Below are 20,827 nucleotides of genomic sequence, written 5' to 3'. Positions count from 1 at the left end.
ATTTGTCAATCTGGGTGAAATGTAAAGTATTACATATGAGGAATTGGCTTTACAGCTGAAGTGTGTGAATGTGTCATATCTTATCCTCTGTGTCTCTCCCTTCATCAGGAGGACAGTCCACTGCACTGGAATTTCATTCCTCTGGACATTAAACTGGACAGCTGGGAGGACCTGCCTGAAGCCTTCAGACGCAGAGAGAACAGGACACAGGTCGGTTTGTTTGACCCGCAAGTAGACAACACTGTGGTCTAGTCACAGGAGGTCACCTAGAGGTAGACAACACTGTAGTCTAGTCACAGGAGGTCACCTAGAGGTAGACAACACTGTAGTCACAGGAGGCAAGCTGTCACCTAGAGGTAGACATCACTGTAGTCACTACAGGGAAGCTGTCACCTAGAGGTAGACGTCACTGTAGTCACTACAGGGAAGATGTCACCTAGAGGTAGACGTCACTGTAGTCACTACAGGGAAGCTGTCACCTAGAGGTAGACGTCACTACAGGGAAGCTGTCACCTAGAGGTAGACGTCACTGTAGTCACTACAGGGAAGCTGTCACCTAGAGGTAGACGTCACTACAGGGAAGCTGTCACCTAGAGGTAGACGTCACTACAGTCACTACAGGGAAGCTGTCACCTAGAGGTAGACGTCACTACAGGGAAGCTGTCACCTAGAGGTAGACGTCACTACAGTCACTACAGGGAAGCTGTCACCTAGAGGTAGACGTCACTACAGGGAAGCTGTCACCTAGAGGTAGACGTCACTACAGGGAAGCTGTCACCTAGAGGTAGACGTCACTGTAGTCACAGGAGGGAAGCTGTCACCTAGAGGTAGACGTCACTGTAGTCACAGGAGGGAAGCTGTCACCTAGAGGTAGACGTCACTGTAGTCACTACAGGGAAGCTGTCACCTAGAGGTAGACGTCACTGTAGTCACTACAGGGAAGCTGTCACCTAGAGGTAGACGTCACTGTAGTCACTACAGGGAAGCTGTCACCTAGAGGTAGACGTCACTGTAGTCACTACAGGGAAGCTGTCACCTAGAGGTAGACGTCACTGTAGTCACTACAGGGAAGCTGTCACCTAGAGGTAGACGTCACTGTAGTCACTACAGGGAAGCTGTCACCTAGAGGTAGACATTTTAAAGGCGAAGTCATTTAAAGGCTAAGTCATTTAAAGGCTCAGTCATTTAAAGGCTCAGTCATTTAAAGGCTCAGTCATTTAAAGGCTCAGTCATTTAAAGGCTCAGTCATTTAAAGGCTCAGTCATTCATTTAAAGGCTCAGTCATTTAAAGGTACTGTTCAATGGTCATTTCATTTAATGTGGCTGCCGTTTGGCTGTAAAATGAATTACAGATTGTGTCTTTGTTTGACTGCTTCAAAGGGACTATCTGTGTGGGTCAGATATTGAGGTTTAAAGTGGTGTTGATGTGACTATCTGTGTGGGTCAGGTATTAAGGTTTAAAGTGGTGTTGATGTGACTATCTGTGTGGGTCAGGCACTGAGGTTTAAAGTGGTGTTGATGTGACTATCTGTGTGGGTCAGGTATTAAGGTTTAAAGTGGTGTTGATGTGACTCTCTGTGTGGGTCAGGTATTAAGGTTTAAAGTGGTGTAGCGACTCTCTCTGTGTGGGTCAGGTATTAAGGTTTAAAGTGGTGTTGTGACTCTCTCTGTGTGGGTCAGATATTGAGGTTTAAAGTGGTGTTGTGACTCTCTGTGTGGGTCAGATATTGAGGTTTAAAGTGGTGTTGTGACTCTCTCTGTGTGGGTCAGATATTGAGGTTTGTTCAGCAGTGGAGCACTCTGACAGCCATGAAGCAGAGACTGATCCGCCGCAGTGGTCTCCTGTTCTGCAGCCCAGTCCTGGTCCTGGACCAACTGACCAGCACCCAGCGCAAACACAGCAGCACCAAGAGGTAGGTGGGGGGGGGGGGGGGGGGTTGAACCTGTCCTATGTCTCCACCCTGCTGTGTTGGTGCCCAGACGGCATCAGTTAATCACAGATTCATCCTGGTGGGTGTCTCAAGAGCCAATCACAGTGGACGTAGGAGGAAAGCATTTGACAGAATGTGGGATTTATTCGCTAATCAAGGTTTGCCCCATTGACTGCACATCAAGCTGATTTCCAGAGATGATATGTTGGTTAAAGACTTCATGCTGAGAAAGTATGGTAGAAACAAAGTCCAACTGGGAACCCTGGTTCCTACAGAGGTAGAGATTCACACTGTAACTGAGCTAATACAATACAGGAGTAAGGAGATGGATGGGAAGGTGATTAGTGTTTAGTAAAGAGATGGATGGGAAGGTGATTATCCTGTAGTAGGAAGGTGATTATATTGTAGTAAGGAGATGGATGGGAAAGTGATTATCTTGTAGTGAGGAGATGGATGGGAAGGTGATTATCCTGTAGTAAGGAGATGGATGGGAAGGTGATTATCTTGTAGTAGGAAGGTGATTATATTGTAGTAAGGAGATGGATGGGAAAGTGATTATCTTCTAGTGAGGAGATGGATGGGAAGGTGATTATCCTGTAGTAAGGAGATGGATGGGAAGGTGATTATCCTGTAGTAAGGAGATGGATGGGAAGGTGATTATCATGTAGTAAGGAGATGGATGGGAAGGTGATTATTGTGTAGTAAGGAAATGGATGGGAAGGTGATTATCCTGTAGTAAGGAGATGGATGGGAAGGTGATTATCCTGTAGTAAGGAGATGGATGGGAAGGTGATTATTGTGTAGTAAGGAAATGGATGGGAAGGTGGTTATCTTGTAGTAAGGAAATGGATGGGAAGGTGATTAACCTGTAGTAAGGAGATGGATGGGAAGGTGATTATCCTGTAGTAGGAAGGTGATTAACCTGTAGTAAGGAGATGGATGGGAAGGTGATTATCCTGTAGTAAGGAAATGGATGGGAAGGTGATTAACCTGTAGTAGGGAGATGGATGGGATGGTGATTATCCTGTAGTAGGAAGGTGATTATCTTGTAGTAAGGAGATGGATGGGAAGGTGATTATCCTGAGGTTAGTTAAATTCTGCTGTAGTGTTGTGCTGGGTTGTCCTGAAGGATCAGGGCTGTCTTCACAAAGGGACTCAGAGTAGGAGTGCTGCTGATATAGGATCAGTTTAGCCTTTTAGACACACACACACACACACACACACACTCACACCCCTCCGCCCAACACCTCTCAGGTACTACTGTCAGCTGGACCTGGCTTTCATGTCCTTTCATCCAGCCTCTCTACACTGGGCTGTTTGAAGCCCAACAGTCCCCTCACCCCTTTTTTCTTTCATGCAAATCTGCCCCTTCCTCTCTTCTTCCTCCTCCTCCTTTCTTCAAGATTCCTCCTCTTTGATGTGTCCCCTTCCTCTCCTCATCCAGCTATCTGACCTTACTCTTCCTCCTCCTTCTCATCCTTCCTCCCCCCAGGTAACTTCCTCCTCCCTCCCTGCCTGCCTGCCTCCCTCCATCCTAACCAAACTCCCACTCTCCTCCCCATCCCTCCGTTCTGGTACCTAACCATACTCTTCCTCCCTCCATCCAGGTATCTAACCATACTCTTCCTCCCTCCATCCAGGTACCTAACCATACTCTTCCTCCCTCCATCCAGGTACCTAACCATACTCTTCCTCCCTCCATCCATGTACCTAACCATACTCTTCCTCACTCCATCCAGGTATCTAACCATACTCTTCCTCCCTCCATCCAGGTATCTAACCATACTCTTCCTCCCTCCGTCCAGGTACCTAACCATACTCTTCCTCCCTCCATCCAGGTACCTAACCATACTCTTCCTCCCTCCATCCAGGTACCTAACCATACTCTTCCTCCCTCCATCCAGGTACCTAACCATACTCTTCCTCCCTCCATTCAGGTACCTAACCATACTCTTCCTCCCTCCATCCAGGTATCTAACCATACTCTTCCTCCCTCCATCCAGGTACCTAACCATACTCTTCCTCCCTCCAGGTACCTAACCATACTCTTCCTCCCTCCATCCAGGTATCTAACCATACTCTTCCTCCCTCCATCCAGGTACCTAACCATACTCTTCATCCCTCCATCCAGGTATCTAACCATACTCTTCCTCCATCCAGGTACCTAAACATACTCTTCCTCCCTCCATCCAGGTACCTAACCATACTCTTCCTCCCTCCAGGTACCTAACCATACTCTTCATCCCTCCATCCAGGTATCTAACCATACTCTTCCTCCCTCCCTCCAGGTATCTAACCATACTCTTCCTCCCTCCATCCAGGTATCTAACCATACTCTTCCTCCCTCCATCCAGGTATCTAACCATACTCTTCCTCCCTCCATCCAGGTACCTAACCATACTCTTCCTCCCTCCATCCAGGTATCTAACCATACTCTTCCTCCCTCCATCCAGGTATCTAACCAAAGAAGATGTGTCCCAGGCCTCTCTCAGTAAGGCCCAGTGTGATGGAGGAACTGTTCGCACGATCAACAAGGAGATCTTCTTCACCAAGAGGAGAACTGCCTCTATGTCACGACCCAACACCTCTGCCTCCGTCCCAGAGAAGTAGGTCTCCAGTCTCCTAGAGAGTCATAGCAACACTAGTTCACAGTGCCAAACTTTCCCCTCCACATTGAGATGATATTACATTGAAAGACCACGGTATGTCCTGTCTGTACAATTTGTTGTTCAATACCCAAGGAACTAAATGTGTCCTCACTTTACCACAGAGTGACCAGGCTATAATCCACTGTTTTAGAGGCTATGGGACCAGTGAGTGTTTACCACAGAGCGACCAGGCTATAATCCACTGTTTTAGAGGCTATGGGACCAGTGAGTGTTTACCACAGAGCGACCAGGCTATAATCCACTGTTTTAGAGGCAATTGACTGAAGGCTGGTTGGATAGATGGAGCACATCGCTATGGCAACCACCACAGGGACTGGCTGGGTGAGATAGAAAGAGTGAGTCTTGCTGATTGGTTCGAGGATCATCGGGGGCGCTCCAGAGAGCCGTGTCCCATCTGTTCCCTAACGTGCGAACAGGCAAGTACCCTGGTGGAGCGCTGTAAGAAACACATCCACACTGTGGCAGTGGTCCAGGCTCACCTTCCTCTCCCTCTGCTTCTCCAGCCAGGAGGAGGACTCACACAGACAACAACCATATGTCCCAGCTCCCCAAAGCCATGCTTAGATGTTCCTATTGAATGAATGCCTTGTAACTGTATAGTAATACAGTAGCTGCCGCACACTGGTTGAATCAACGTTGTTTCAAATCTAAGTTTATTTGTCATGTGCGTTGACTACAACAGGTGTAGAGTAGACCTTACAGTGAAATGCTTACATACAGGCTCTAACCAATAGTGCAAAAAATGTATTAGGTGAACAATAGGTAAGATAAGAAATAAAACAACAGTGAAAAAGACAGTGAAAAATAACAGTAGCTAGGCTCTATACAGTAGCTAGGCTCTATACAGTAGCTAGGCTCTATACAGTAGCTAGGCTCTATACAGTAGCTAGGCTCTATACAGTAGCGAGGCTCTATACAGTAGCGAGGCTCTATACAGTAGCAAGGCTCTATACAGTAGCGAGGCTCTATACAGTAGCGAGGCTACATACAGTAGCTAGGCTCTATACAGTAGCGAGGCTATATACAGTAGCGAGGCTACATACAGTAGCTAGGCTACATACAGTAGCTAGGCTCTATACAGTAGCTAGGCTCTATACAGTAGCGAGGCTACATACAGTAGCTAGGCTATATACAGTAGCTAGGCTCTATACAGTAGCTAGGCTCTATACAGTAGCTAGGCTATATACAGTAGCTAGGCTCTATACAGTAGCGAGGCTCTATACAGTAGTGAGGCTCTATACAGTAGCGAGGCTCTATACAGTAGCGAGGCTATATACAGTAGCGAGGCTCTATACAGTAGCTAGGCTCTATACAGTAGCTAGGCTCTATACAGTAGCGAGGCTCTATACAGTAGCTAGGCTCTACACAGTAGCTAAGCTCTATACAGTAGCTAGGCTATATACAGTAGCTAGGCTATATACAGGCACCAGTTAGTCGGGCTGATTGAGGTAGTATGTACATGTAGATATGGTTAAAGTGACTATGCAGATATGATAAACAGAGAGTAGCCGTAACGGGGGTTTGTGAATATTTGTAAACAACAGCTGGTGCACGAAATCTAAGGAAGTCTAGATTTTGCTCGCCTGAAGTAGAGAATCTTGTGATAAAATGCAGACCACACTATTTGCCTAGAGTTTTCAGCTATACTTTTCATGGCTGTTTTTTTACCACCACAGACAGATGCTGGCCCTAAGACCGCACTCAGACAGCTGTATAAGGAAACAAGCAAACAGGAAACCACTCACCCAGAAGCGGCGCTCCTAGTGGCCGGAGACTTTAATGCAGGGAAACTTAAATCAGTTCTACCTAATTTCTACCAGCATATTGGGGACACTGCCCTGTGTAGGGTGCCATCTTTCGGATGGGACGTTAAACGGGTGTCCTGACTCTGCGATCATTAAAGATCCCATGGCACTTATCGTAAGAGTAGGGGTGTTAACCACGGTGTCCTGGCTAAATTCCCAATCTGGCCATCAAACCATCACGGTCACATAATAATCCCCAGTTTACAATTGGCTCATTCATCCCCCTCCTCTCCCCTGTAACTATTCCCCAGGTTGTTGCTGCAAATGAGAATGTGTTCTCAGTCAACTTACCTGGTAAAATAACAGATAAATAAAACTATTCTAGATCACCTGTACTCCACACACAGAGACGCATACAAAGCTCTCCCTCACCCTCCATTTGGTAAATCCGACCACAATTCTATCCTCCTGATTCCTGCTTACAAGCAAAAATTTAAGCAGGAAGCACCAGTGACTCGGTCTATAAAAAAGTGGTCAGGTGAAGCAGATGCTAAACTACAGGACTGTTTTGCTATCACAGACTGGAACATGTTCCAGAATTCTTCCGATGGCATTGAGGAGTACACCACAGTCACTGGCTTTATCAATAAGTATATCGAGGACGTCGTCCCCACAGTGACTGTACGTACATACCCCAACCAGAAGCCATGGATTACAGGCAACATTCCCACTGAGCTAAAGGGTAGAGCTGCCGCTTTCAAGGTGCGGAACTCTAACCCGGAAGCTTATAAGAAATCCTGCTATGCCCTCCGATGAACCATCAAACAGGCAAAGCGTCAATACAGGGCTAAGATTGAATCGTACTACACCGGCTCCGACGCTCGTCGGGTGTGGCAGGGCTTGCAAACTATTACGGACTACAAATGGAAACACAGCCGCGTCACAGTCACTTCTATGCTAGCTTCGAGGCAAGCAACACTGAGGCATGCATGAGCGCATCAGCTGTTCCAGACTGTGTGATCATGCTCTCCGTAACTGACGTGAGTAAGACCTTTTAAACAGGTCATTATTCACAAGGCTGCGAGGCCAGACGGTTGACCAGGACATGTGCTCCGGGCATGTGCTGACCAACTGGCACCATAGTCCCTGTGCCCAAGAACATTTGTTCTACCTAAATGACTACAGACCTGTAGCACTCACGTCTGTAGCCATGAAGTGCTTTGAAAGACTGGTAATGGCTCACATCAACACCATTATCCCAGAAACGCTAGACCCACTCCAATTTGCATACCGCCCAAACAGATCCACAGATGATGCAATCTCTATTGCACTCCACACTGCCCTTTCCCACCTGGACAAAAATAACACCTACGTGAGAATTCTGTTCATTGACTACAGCTCAGCGTTCAACACCATAGTACCCTCAAAGCTCATCACTAAGCTAAGGATCCTGGGACTAAACACCTCCCTCTGCCACTGAATCCTGGACTTCCTGACGGGCCGTCCCTAGGTGGTGAGAGTAGGTAGCAACACATCTGCCACGCTGATCCTCAACACTGGAGCCCCTCAGGGGTGCGTGCTCAGTCCCCTCCTGTACTCCCTGTTCACCCACGACTGCATGGCCAGGCAGGACTCCAACACCATCATTAAGTTTGCAGTCAACACAACAGTGGTAGGTCTGATCACCGACAACGACGAGACAGCCTATAAGGAGGAAGTCAGAGACCTGGCCAGGTGGTGCTAGAATAATCTATCCCTCAACGTAACCAAGACTAAGGAGATGATTGTGGACTACAGGAAAAGGAGGACCGAGCACGCCCCCATTCTCATCGACAGGGCTTTAGTGGAGCAGGTTGAGAGCTTCAAGTTCCTTGGTGTCCACATCACCAACAAACTAGAATGGTCCAAACACACCAAGACAGTCGTGAAGAGGGCACGACAAATCCTAATCCCCCTCAGAAAACTATAAAGATTTGGCATGGGTCCTGAGATCCTCAAAAAGTTCTACAGCTGCAACTTCGAGAGCATCCTGACTGGTTGCATCACTGTCATGTCAATGAAATTACGTTGAACCAACGTGGAATAGAAGTTGAATTGATGTCTGTGCCCAGTGGATTAATACTGTTTATTCACTTGTTGGGCAGATGACTGACGATCCTCCCTCCCTCTCTGTGTCTCTGTCTCTTTCCATCTCTCCCCCCAGACCATCCGAGGTGCACCCAGAGCCTCCTGTTGGTGCTCCTGAGGGCCCGTCAGAGGCTGAAGCTGGGTACCTGCAGGTGCTGGACAGTGAGGGTCGACCCTTGTGTCTGTCCTGCCACAAGGCCTGTGGGTCCACCGGAGGAGCCTGGGACACCTGTTTCTGTAGCCAGACGTAAGTAGCAGCATCATCAAAGTAAAGCCAAGTTCACCCATCAGTGGTGTTGTTTACCCTGCTATTATTAGTGTTGCCTCGTAGGCCTACTGCGTTCCTTAATTAAAGCTCTACAAAGAAAACATCAAGTTATTCTGTTGTATTCTACTTCATCTATCCTATCATAGGTGTCAGGAGGAGTTCCAGCTGCGCTCCAGCCAGGCCTACATGCGTGCCCGGGTACTGCAGACGGAACAGGGGGTGTGTCAGAGCTGCGGCCTGCAAGCCCACCAGCTGTACCTGAAGGTCCGCGACGCCCCGCCCACACACAGGAAGGAGATGCTAGAGAACACCGGGCTGGCCCAGCTGTCACTCAAACAGGTTGGTTGGTTTGGATGTCTTTAGCCCCCCAGGTCTGTGATACAGAGAGGGACCTAGGAGCATTCCATTACTCTGTATGGGGGGACCTAGGAGCATTCCATTACTCTGTATGGGGGGACCTAGGAGCATTCCATTACTCTGTATGGGGGGACCTAGGAGCATTCCATTACTCTGTATGGGGGGACCTAGGAGCATTCCATTACTCTGTATGGGGGGGACCTAGGAGCATTCCATTACTCTGTATGGGGGGACCTAGGAGCATTCCATTACTCTGTATGGGGGGACCTAGGACCATTCCATTACTCTGTATGGGGGGACCTAGGAGCATTCCATTGCTCTGTATGGGGGGACCTAGGACCATTCCATTACTCTGTATGGGGGGACCTAGGACCATTCCATTACTCTGTATGGGGTCTGACCTACACTACCTGAGCTCTCTTAGCCAGGATACAGTCTTCTACATGACTTTATGAGCCCTTTACAGACATGAGCTTTTTAAAGGTGCACAAATCTACAGACAGAGAGAACAGTCATACTATTGATGTGGGTTGATTTTCAACTGGATTTATCAAAGAGCAGTATCGTCTCTCTCTTCTCAAATTAGCATATCACATTACTGAAGTTGTACAGAAAACACTGAAATGGATAGGACCCATTTAGACATTTGAAGCCACTTCTGATATAAAGCAGCGTGTGTAGTGTTGAGAACAGACGGCTTTCACCTGTTCCAACTAATCCCCTGGATCTGGGGAGACCACTAAAGGCTTTAGTAGACATTATATTATACACTGGGAGAGGAGGGGGAGAACACAGAGAAGAGGGACTCAGTCCTCTCTACTACTGACTGACACTTATCTTCCCTGGAAACTGCTGCTTTGTGCTGGGGGAAGATAAACCATTAGATGTGTGGGTGGAGGGGGTGTGGGTGTGGATGACGGGTGTGTGTGGAGGGGGGTGTACTGTACTGTGGACACACAAGTTCCTCTCTCAACCTGTGTGCGTGTGTGACTTCCTGTCTCTCGGCTCACAGTAAATAGATTGGCCAGTACTGTCAGATCCTCCATGGATTTCTCCCACAGCTCAACCTCACCTCAGCCAAGAGCCTGTTAGATTTGGCTCTGCCATTTCTACTGGAAAGACCTTCTGCCTTCTCGCTCACAGATCAATGGATGGATTTGGCCTAACACTAACAGGACCTCTGTACTGCACAGAAACCACCGAGAACAACTGCTGATTAATGCATGGTATTGGTGCGCTGTATAGGAGGTCTGAGGACTCTAGCTTTAGTAAAGGCTTTCTAAGACATTAGTAGACCAGTGGGGGAATGCAGAGTGAATGTTCTGTATGGAGCGAGGAGGGGGTGGAGGTGGGTCGGTAGTCGTGGTGGAACGGAGCTTGTTCCTGAGTACAGCTTTGCTTTTCTTCCCCTCTGTGGGTATGTGACCCCCCCCCCCCCCCCCCCCCCCCCCGCCCGGTTCTCTTGTGGCTAATGTTGGGAGAGCGCTACTCTATCTACCGCTTCTACCCGGGAATGGAGATTGATTTCTGGGCTGAATCGTCCCCAGGGTTCCCCTTCTCTGGCTCTTTCCACATAAAATGGAGAAAAGAAAAGGCTTAGCGTCAAATTGAAATGCCTCCATTTTGGTTCTAGTGTTCCCCAGCTCCAGGCCATAGAACTAGAATTACAGGCGTTTGATTTCCTACCTGTTCCCAGAGTCCCCAGCTCGTTCTCTTACATTAGAGCCTTGTCATTCTCTCTGTCTGAAGACAGACAGGCGGAGGCAATGTGATGCTGACATGGGAAGGCTGACAACATCCTATAATGAAAAACACATGGACAAAACTCACAAGGGATTTTACAAATATTTCTTACACCAAATTGTTTGTTTACCCGTTTGAGCTATTAAAACTGTAAATTATATAATCATTATACTACCTCCTTTACTGAGAAATGTGTTTATTAAAATGTCTGTGTTGTGTCCAGCTGAATGAGATGATCCGTGCCCCCGCGGAGGGTCAGTTCTGGCAGGTGGACCACATCCGGCCCGTCTACAGTGGGGGAGGACAGTGTTCCCTGGACAACCTACAGACACTCTGCACTGTCTGCCACAGAACCGTAAGAGTCCAGTACACACAGACACACACACAGACACACAGTGTTCCCTGGACAACCTACAGACACTCTGCACTGTCTGCCACAGAACCGTAAGAGTCCAGTACACACAGACACACACACAGACACACAGTGTTCCCTGGACAACCTACAGACACTCTGCACTGTCTGCCACAGAACCGTAAGAGTCCAGTACACACAGACACACACACAGACACACAGTGTTCCCTGGACAACCTACAGACACTCTGCACTGTCTGCCACAGAACCGTAAGAGTCCAGTACACACAGACACACACACAGACACACAGTGTTCCCTGGACAACCTACAGACACTCTGCACTGTCTGCCACAGAACCGTAAGAGTCCAGTACACACAGACTCACACACAGACACACAGTGTACCCTGGACAACCTACAGACACACACCATCACACACAGACACACAGTGTTCCCTGGACAACCTACACACACACACACACACCATCACACACAGACACACAGTGTTCCCTTGACAACCTACAGACACACACACCATCACACGCAGACACACACACACCATCACACACAGACACACACCATCACACACAGACACACAGTGTTCCCTGGACAACCTACAGACACACACCATCACACACAGACACACAGTGTTCCCTGGACAACCTACAGACACACACACACACCATCACACACAGACACAGTGTTCCCTGGACAACCTACAGACACTCTGCACCGTCTGCCACAGAACCACAAGGGTCCTGGTCCCCGTTCCTCTGTGTCCATAAACACTCAGTCCCACATGGTGCTTCATTACACCCATATGCCCTCTCAAACCACCACCATGATATAATACCATGTTTTAATATCATACCATGTTATAATACACCACCATGTTATAATATCATACCATGTTGTAATATCATACCATGTTTAATACCATGTTGTAATATTATACCATGTTGTAATATCATACCATGTATAATACCATGTTATAATACCATGTTATAATACCATGTTATAATACCATGTTATAATGTAATACCATGTTATAATGTAATACCATGTTATAATATAATACCATGTTATAATATAATACCATGTTATAGTATAATACACCACCATGTTATAATACCATGTTACAGTATAAAGTGGTCCATGTTATAGTATAATACAGTATTGATAACAGTAGGCTGTTTGTTTTACAGAGGACAGAGTATTGATGACAGTAGGCTGTTTGTTTTACAGAGGACAGAGTATTGATGACAGTAGGCTGGTTGTTTTACAGAGGACAGAGTATTGATGACAGTAGGCTGTTTGTTTTACAGAGGACAGAGTATTGATGACAGTAGGCTGTTTGTTTTACAGAGGACAGAGTATTGATGACAGTAGGCTGTTTGTTTTACAGAGGACAGAGTACTGATGACAGTAGGCTGTTTGTTTTACAGAGGACAGAGTATTGATGACAGTAGGCTGTTTGTTTTACAGAGGACAGAGTATTGATGACAGTAGGCTGTTTGTTTTACAGAGGACAGAGTATTGATGACAGTAGGCTGTTTGTTTTACAGAGGACAGAGTATTGATGACAGTAGGCTGTTTGTTTTACAGAGGACAGAGTACTGATGACAGTAGGCTGTTTGTTTTACAGAGGACAGAGTACTGATGACAGTAGGCTGTTTGTTTTACAGAGGACAGAGTATTGATGACAGTAGGCTGTTTGTTTTACAGAGGACAGAGTACTGATGACAGTAGGCTGTTTGTTTTACAGAGGACAGAGTATTGATGACAGTAGGCTGTTTGTTTTACAGAGGACAGAGTATTGATGACAGTAGGCTGTTTGTTTTACAGAGGACAGAGTACTGATGACAGTAGGCTGTTTGTTTTACAGAGGACAGAGTACTGATGACAGTAGGCTGTTTGTTTTACAGAGGACAGAGTACTGATGACAGTAGGCTGTTTGTTTTACAGAGGACAGAGTACTGATGACAGTAGGCTGTTTGTTTTACAGAGGACAGAGTACTGATGACAGTAGGCTGTTTGTTTTACAGAGGACAGCTCAGCAAGCCAAGGACAGAAGCCAGATGAAGAAAGGACTGGCAGCCTCCAAAGTGGCTTCAGACATCACTCGCTTCTTCATAAAGAAATGAACCAAGGAAGGAAGGAGGGAAAGTTGGAGGAGTACTGAGTGACATAGGAAGGATGCTTCTTCAGTGTGTTGTCATCTCTGTGAAGAAGGCTACATGTCACAGTTGGTTCTCAATGCTGCCACTGCTGTCCGTGTTATGGATTCACCAGCAATCCAATGTAGAGGAACATCGCCTCCTTCCTTTAATGACATCATGTTTAAGTTGGATCATTGAGAGTGTTGATGTGAAGACTGTTCTTTCAGGGTTGTTTTTTTGTTGAGTTACCTGAATAGATTTTGACTAAACAATGCTGCCTGTATTAAATGCAAAGGTTCCAAATGAGCAGCTACGCTCCTTCCCATGTTGTCCCCGAACCGTCAGCAGTGAGCCTGGGTTGATTTATAACGGGCTTATCTAGCTCAGATACAGGCTGAACTGAACCAAGCTGGGCAGGCTGCTGCCTGTTTGAGTTGCCAGCCTGCCTGCATGCCTGCCGAGCGCTCGCTGCTATTTTAGGTTGTGCAAACTTGGTAGAAAAACCCTGATATGTGTGATGCTCTAGTTTACATCTTGACAGGATATCACAAGTGTTTTCCTTTATGTCCTCTACATGTAGTCTAGTTGATAGTGTCTTTATGTCCTCTACATGTAGTCTAGTTGATAGTGTCTTTATGTCCTCTACATGTAGTCTAGTTGATAGTCTTTATGTCCTCTACATGTAGGCTAGTTGATAGTGTCTTTATGTCCTCTACATGTAGTCTAGTTGATAGTCTTTATGTCCTCTACATGTAGGCTAGTTGATAGTGTCTTTATGTCCTCTACATGTAGTCTAGTTGATAGTGTCTTCATGTCCTCTACATGTAGGCTAGTTGATAGTGTCTTCATGTCCTCTACATGTAGTCTAGTTGATAGTGTCTTTATGTCCTCTACATGTAGGCTAGTTGATAGTGTCTTTATGTCTTCTACATGTAGTCTAGTTGATAGTGTCTTTATGTCCTCTACATGTAGGCTAGTTGATAGTGTCTTCATGTCCTCTACATGTAGTCTAGTTGATAGTCTTTATGTCCTCTACATGTAGTCTAGTTGATAGTGTCTTTATGTCCTCTACATGTAGGCTAGTTGATAGTGTCTTTATGTCCTCTACATGTAGTCTAGTTGATAGTGTCTTCATGTCCTCTACATGTAGTCTAGTTGATAGTGTCTTCATGTCCTCTACATGTAGTCTAGTTGATAGTGTCTTTATGTCCTCTACATGTAGGCTAGTTGATAGTGTCTTTATGTCCTCTACATGTAGTCTAGTTGATAGTGTCTTTATGTCCTCTACATGTAGGCTAGTTGATAGTGTCTTTATGTCCTCTACATGTAGTCTAGTTGATAGTCTTTATGTCCTCTACATGTAGTCTAGTTGATAGTGTCTTTATGTCCTCTACATGTAGGCTAGTTGATAGTGTCTTTATGTCCTCTACATGTAGTCTAGTTGATAGTGTCTTTATGTCCTCTACATGTAGTCTAGTTGATAGTCTTTATGTCCTCTACATGTAGTCTAGTTGATAGTGTCTTTATGTCCTCTACATGTAGGCTAGTTGATAGTGTCTTTATGTCCTCTACATGTAGTCTAGTTGATAGTGTCTTCATGTCCTCTACATGTAGTCTAGTTGATAGTGTCTTCATGTCCTCTACATGTAGTCTAGTTGATAGTGTCTTCATGTCCTCTACATGTAGTCTAGTTGATAGTGTCTTTATGTCCTCTACATGTAGTCTAGTTGATAGTGTCTTCATGTCCTCTACATGTAGTCTAGTTGATAGTGTCTTCATGTCCTCTACATGTAGTCTAGTTGATAGTGTCTTTATGTCCTCTACATGTAGGCTAGTTGATAGTGTCTTCATGTCCTCTACATGTAGTCTAGTTGATAGTGTCTTTATGTCCTCTACATGTAGTCTAGTTGATAGTGTCTTTATGTCCTCTACATGTAGTCTAGTTGATAGTGTCTTCATGTCCTCTACATGTAGTCTAGTTGATAGTGTCTTTATGTCCTCTACATGTAGTCTAGTTGATAGTCTTTATGTCCTCTACATGTAGTCTAGTTGATAGTGTCTTTATGTCCTCTACATGTAGGCTAGTTGATAGTCTTTATGTCCTCTACATGTAGTCTAGTTGATAGTCTTTATGTCCTCTACATGTAGTCTAGTTGATAGTGTCTTTATGTCCTCTACATGTAGGCTAGTTGATAGTGTCTTTATGTCCTCTACATGTAGGCTAGTTGATAGTGTCTTTATGTCTTCTACATGTAGTCTAGTTGATAGTGTCTTTATGTCCTCTACATGTAGGCTAGTTGATAGTGTCTTTATGTCCTCTACATGTAGTCTAGTTGATAGTGTCTTTATGTCCTCTACATGTAGGCTAGTTGATAGTCTTTATGTCCTCTACATGTAGTCTAGTTGATAGTGTCTTTATGTCCTCTACATGTAGGCTAGTTGATAGTGTCTTTATGTCCTCTACATGTAGTCTAGTTGATAGTGTCTTTATGTCCTCTACATGTAGGCTAGTTGATAGTCTTTATGTCCTCTACATGTAGTCTAGTTGATAGTGTCTTTATGTCCTCTACATGTAGTCTAGTTGATAGTGTCTTTATGTCCTCTACATGTAGTCTAGTTGATAGTGTCTTTATGTCCTCTACATGTAGTCTAGTTGATAGTGTCTTTATGTCCTCTACATGTAGTCTAGTTGATAGTGTCTTTATGTCCTCTACATGTAGTCTAGTTGATAGGTTTTCTGTGATGTCTACTGTTTTAGCAGGAGTCTTGGATTTGTTAGACTGAGCATGAATGGATGAACAAACTCGACTGAAATGAAAATAAAACTCTATTATTATCTCTCCTGTTGAGTGATCTGTTGTCTGTGTGGTTGTGGTGGTTGAGTGATCTGTTGTCTGTGTGGTTGTGGTGGTTGAGTGATCTGTTGTCTGTGTGGTTGTGGCGGTTGAGTGATCTGTTGTCTGTGTGGTTGTGGTGGTTGAGTGATCTGTTGTCTGTGTGGTTGTGGTGGTTGAGTGATCTGTTGTCTGTGTGGTTGTGGTGGTTGAGTGATCTGTTGTCTGTGTGGTTGTGGTGGTTGAGTGATCTGTTGTCTGTGTGGTTGTGGTGGTTGAGTGATCTGTTGTCTGTGTGGTTGTGGTGGTTGAGTGATCTGTTGTCTGTGTGGTTGTGGTGGTTGAGTGATCTGTTGTCTGTGTGGTTGTGGTGGTTGAGTGATCTGTTGTCTGTGTGGTTGTGGTGGTTGAGTGATCTGTTGTCTGTGTGGTTGTGGTGGTTGAGTGATCTGTTGTCTGTGTGGTTGTGGTGGTTGAGTGATCTGTTGTCTGTGTGGTTGTGGTGGTTGAGTGATCTGTTGTCTGTGTGGTTGTGGTGGTTGAGTGATCTGTTGTTTCAAAGCCAAACGTCTCAGCAGTTTTTTTTATGTATATATTTTTTAACCTTTTTATTTAACTAGGCAAGTAAGTCGATAACAAATTATTATTTTACAATGACGGCCTACCCCTGCCAAACCCTCCCCTAACCCGGACGACGCTGGGCCAAACCCTCCCCTAACCCGGACGACGCTGGGCCAAACCCTCCCCTAACCCGGACGACGCTGGGCCAAACCCTCCCTAACCCGGACGACGCTGGGCCAAACCCTCCCCTAACCCGGACGACGCTGGGCCAAATTGTGCGCCGCCCTATGGGACTCCCGGTTGTGATACAGCGGGATCGAACCAGGGTCTGGAGTGTAGGAGGGCTTTCCCAGGCAAACCATTGTTCCGTTATTAGGAATGTACAGAACTGCATCTCACAGCATAAAATGTACTGTGCAAATGTGCATCGCTTAAAGTCCAACAGAAAGGTACTAATATCCACATTCTGACATGTCTATCCATCTTCCTGCCCCCCCCCCCCCCCCCCCCCCCCGTGTTCTTCTGAAAGGACTTAACTCAATGAAGAAGAGAGAGGAAGGAAAGGTTACTATGGAAACAGTAGACCTGTGTGTTGGTGATCGGCATTGCGGAGGCAGAATATTGAATCATTTTCACAGCTCCTCTGTTTAGAGTTCAGGCTACAGATCAGCAGCTGGCTGCAATCAATCTCACCAGCCTTCTGTCTGTATCAGTCTGCCATCAGAGTATCTCACCAGCCTCCTGTCTGTATCAGTCTGCCATCAGGGTATCTCACCAGCCTCCTGTCTGTATCAGTCTGCCATCAGAGTATCTCACCAGCCTCCTGTCTGTATCAGTCTGCCATCAGGGTATCTCACCAGCCTCCTGTCTGTATCAGTCTGCCATCAGAGTATCTCACCAGCCTCCTGTCTGTATCAGTCTGCCATCAGAGTATCTCTACTCAACACTGTCTCAGGTGGTCCATCCAGTTCATTGGACAGTGGGAACATGAGTCAGCCATGTTGGTTCTGGGAGCAGCTGAGCTTGCAGATCTTGATCCCAACCCTCCTGATAGAATAAATCCACACCAGACCTGGTTGACTGGCTCAGACCAGACAAAGGAGAAAGGAGGATGATGTGCACAGAGAATGGAACCTCAGTATCCCTAATACAGCTCATGTCAACGAATCACATCAGATAAAGGTATCCCCAGCCCAGCTAAGACCACTTCTAGTCTGGAATGCTAACTTCCTGGTTCAGCATTGTTTCAACTGAGCTTCTCAGTTTGGATTAGATAGATAGATAGAACACTAACAGCTTTATCAGGAGCCTTTGTGCCTCGTCCTTAGTCCTCTACATCTGCTGCAGGGCTCCAGCCAGGTCTCCACTTAATATGGCTGTTGACCCTCTGTTGTCTGTCTGACTGAGCGGGCAGGCTCGCTTTGAGTACTGGACATCTCACAGGGAGGCAGCATCCTGACACGCCCTTTCTGTCCCTGTCCTGACAGCTGGCAGCCAGCGCTCCACTGCCTGCTTTCTGTCCCTGTCCTGGCAGCTGGCAGCCAGCGCTCAACTGCCTGCTTTCTGTCCCTGTCCTGGCAGCTGACAGCCAGCGCTCCACTGCCTGCTTTCTGTCCCTGTCCTGTCAGCTGGCAGCCAGCGCTCCACTACCTGCTTTCTGTCCCTGTCCTGTCAGCTGACAGCCAGCGCTCCACTACCTGCTTTCTGTCCCTGTCCTGTCAGCTGACAGCCAGCGCTCCACTGCCTGCTTTCTGTCCCTGTCCTGTCAGCTGGCAGCCAGCGCTCCACTGCCTGCTTTCTGTCCCTGTCCTGTCAGCTGGCAGCCAGCGCTCCACTGCCTGCTTTCTTCGGTCCACACCTGTAGATGGATGCAACTTGACGAAGGTTACTGCAGCCGGGCCTCTCTCTCCCTCCCCTGCTTCTTTTATTACACTCAGGCCAGGAGGGAGGATTGGGGGGGAGAACTTTAATAACGCCAAGCCCAGACGGAGGGAGCCGTATGGAGCGTCCTGGCATCAGATGAAGACGTTCGACTGCATCGCGCCGTTCTCTCTCTTCCCAGAGGGCCCGTTGATTAAAGAGCAGCCAGAGTCACGTGATGCTTCGTCTGTTTGTGTTGGGTAAACTCCAGACCCTCCCGCCAGGCCCTGGGAAAAACAATATCACTGTCAGTTGGTGTTAAGAAAGGAGAACAGTCCACAGTAACAGAGGTAGAAGTCTCTGTCCACTGTCCATCCTGTCTGTCTGATGGGTGGTTAGCTTTGCTATAACTGTCTGATAGCCTTTGCAAATTACATTTAGAGAAAATCTAATTAAACCTTTTTGTCACATGCGCCGAATACAACAAGTGTAGACTTTACTGTGAAATGCTGACTTACAAGCCCTTAACCAACAGTATAGACTTTACTGTGAAATGCTGACTTACAAGCCCTTAACCAACAGTGTAGACTTTACTCTGAAATGCTGACTTACAAGCCCTTAACCAACAGTGTAGACTTTACTCTGAAATGCTGACTTACAAGCCCTTAACCAACAGTGTAGACTTTACTGTGAAATGCTGACTTACAAGCCCTTAACCAACAGTGTAGACTTTACTGTGAAATGCTGACTTACAAGCCCTTAACCAACAGTGTAGACTTTACTGTGAAATGCTGACTTACAAGCCCTTAACCAACAGTGTAGACTTTACTGTGAAATGCTGACTTACAAGCCCTTAACCAACAGTGTAGACTTTACTGTGAAATGCTGACTTACAAGCCCTTAACCAACAGTGTAGACTTTACTGTGAAATGCTGACTTACAAGCCCTTAACCAACAGTGTAGACTTTACTGTGAAATGCTGACTTACAAGCCCTTAACCAACAGTGTAGACTTTACTGTGAAATGCTGACTTACAAGCCCTTAACCAACAGTGTAGACTTTACTGTGAAATGCTGACTTACAAGCCCTTAACCAACAGTGTAGACTTTACTGTGAAATGCTGACTTACAAGCCCTTAACCAACAGTGTAGACTTTACTGTGAAATGCTGACTTACAAGCCTTTAACCAACAGTGCAGATCAAGAATAAGAAAATATTTACCAAGTAGACTAAAATAAAAAGTAATAATAACAAGTAACACAATGTGGGGGTCAGTGTGGGGGGTATATACAGGGGGCACCTGCACCGAGTCAGTGTAGGGGGTATATACAGGGGGCACCTGTACCAAGTCAGTGTGGGTGGTATATACAGGAGGCACCTGTACCGAGTCAGTGTAGGGGGTATATACAGGAGGCACCTGTACCGAGTCAGTGTAGGAGGTATATACAGGGGGCACCTGTACCGAGTCAGTGTAGGGGGTATATACAGGAGGCACCTGTACCGAGTCAGTGTGGGGGGTATATACAGGGGGCACCTGTACCGAGTCAGTGTGGGGCGTATATACAGGGGGCACCTGTACCGAGTCAGTGTGGGGGGTATATACAGGGGGCACCTGTACCGAGTCAGTGTGGGGCGTATATACAGGGGGCACCTGTACCGAGTCAGTGTAGGGGGTATATACAGGAGGCACCTGTACCGAGTCAGTGTGGGGGGTATATACAGGGGGCACCTGTACCGAGTCAGTGTAGGGGGTATATACAGGAGGCACCTGTACCGAGTCAGTGTAGGGGGTATATACAGGAGGCACCTGTACCGAGTCAGTGTGGGGGGTATATACAGGGGGCACCTGTACCGAGTCAGTGTAGGGGGTATATACAGGGGGCACCTGTACCGAGTCAGTGTGGGGGGTATATACAGGGGGCACCTGTACCGAGTCAGTGTAGGGGGTATATACAGGAGGCACCTGTACCGAGTCATTGTAGGGGGTATATACAGGGGGCACCTGTACCGAGTCAGTGTAGGGGGTATATACAGGGGGCACCTGTACCGAGTCAGTGTGCAGGGGTATATACAGGGGGCACCTGTACCGAGTCAGTGTGGTGGGTATATACAGGGGGCACCTGTACCGGGTCAGTGTGGGTGGTATATACAGGGGGCACCTGTACCGAGTCAGTGTGGGTGGTATATACAGGGGGCACCTGTACCGGGTCAGTGTGGGTGG

General features: G+C 46.7%; 1 protein-coding gene across 1 annotated transcript in view; it reads left to right on the top strand.

Annotated features, from left to right (window-relative positions):
• Positions 1-16,189, top strand: part of LOC110528847 (DNA annealing helicase and endonuclease ZRANB3-like) — a 101,880-nt gene extending 85,691 nt beyond the window's left edge. The window contains exons 17-23 of the mRNA XM_036951658.1: positions 109-210; positions 1,771-1,913; positions 4,385-4,537; positions 8,549-8,719; positions 8,887-9,079; positions 11,064-11,195; positions 13,238-16,189. Coding sequence (XP_036807553.1) covers positions 109-210; positions 1,771-1,913; positions 4,385-4,537; positions 8,549-8,719; positions 8,887-9,079; positions 11,064-11,195; positions 13,238-13,336 — 993 coding nt within the window. The 3' untranslated portion in view covers positions 13,337-16,189. The remainder of the gene's footprint in view (positions 1-108; positions 211-1,770; positions 1,914-4,384; positions 4,538-8,548; positions 8,720-8,886; positions 9,080-11,063; positions 11,196-13,237) is intronic.
• Positions 16,190-20,827: the final 4,638 nt, after the last annotated feature.

Source organism: Oncorhynchus mykiss, chromosome 18 (assembly GCF_013265735.2).
Source record: "Oncorhynchus mykiss isolate Arlee chromosome 18, USDA_OmykA_1.1, whole genome shotgun sequence".
In the NCBI taxonomy this organism is placed as follows: domain Eukaryota; kingdom Metazoa; phylum Chordata; class Actinopteri; order Salmoniformes; family Salmonidae; genus Oncorhynchus; species Oncorhynchus mykiss.
The sequence above is the reverse complement of the archived record's forward strand: the minus strand, read 5'-3'. Positions and strand labels throughout refer to the sequence as shown.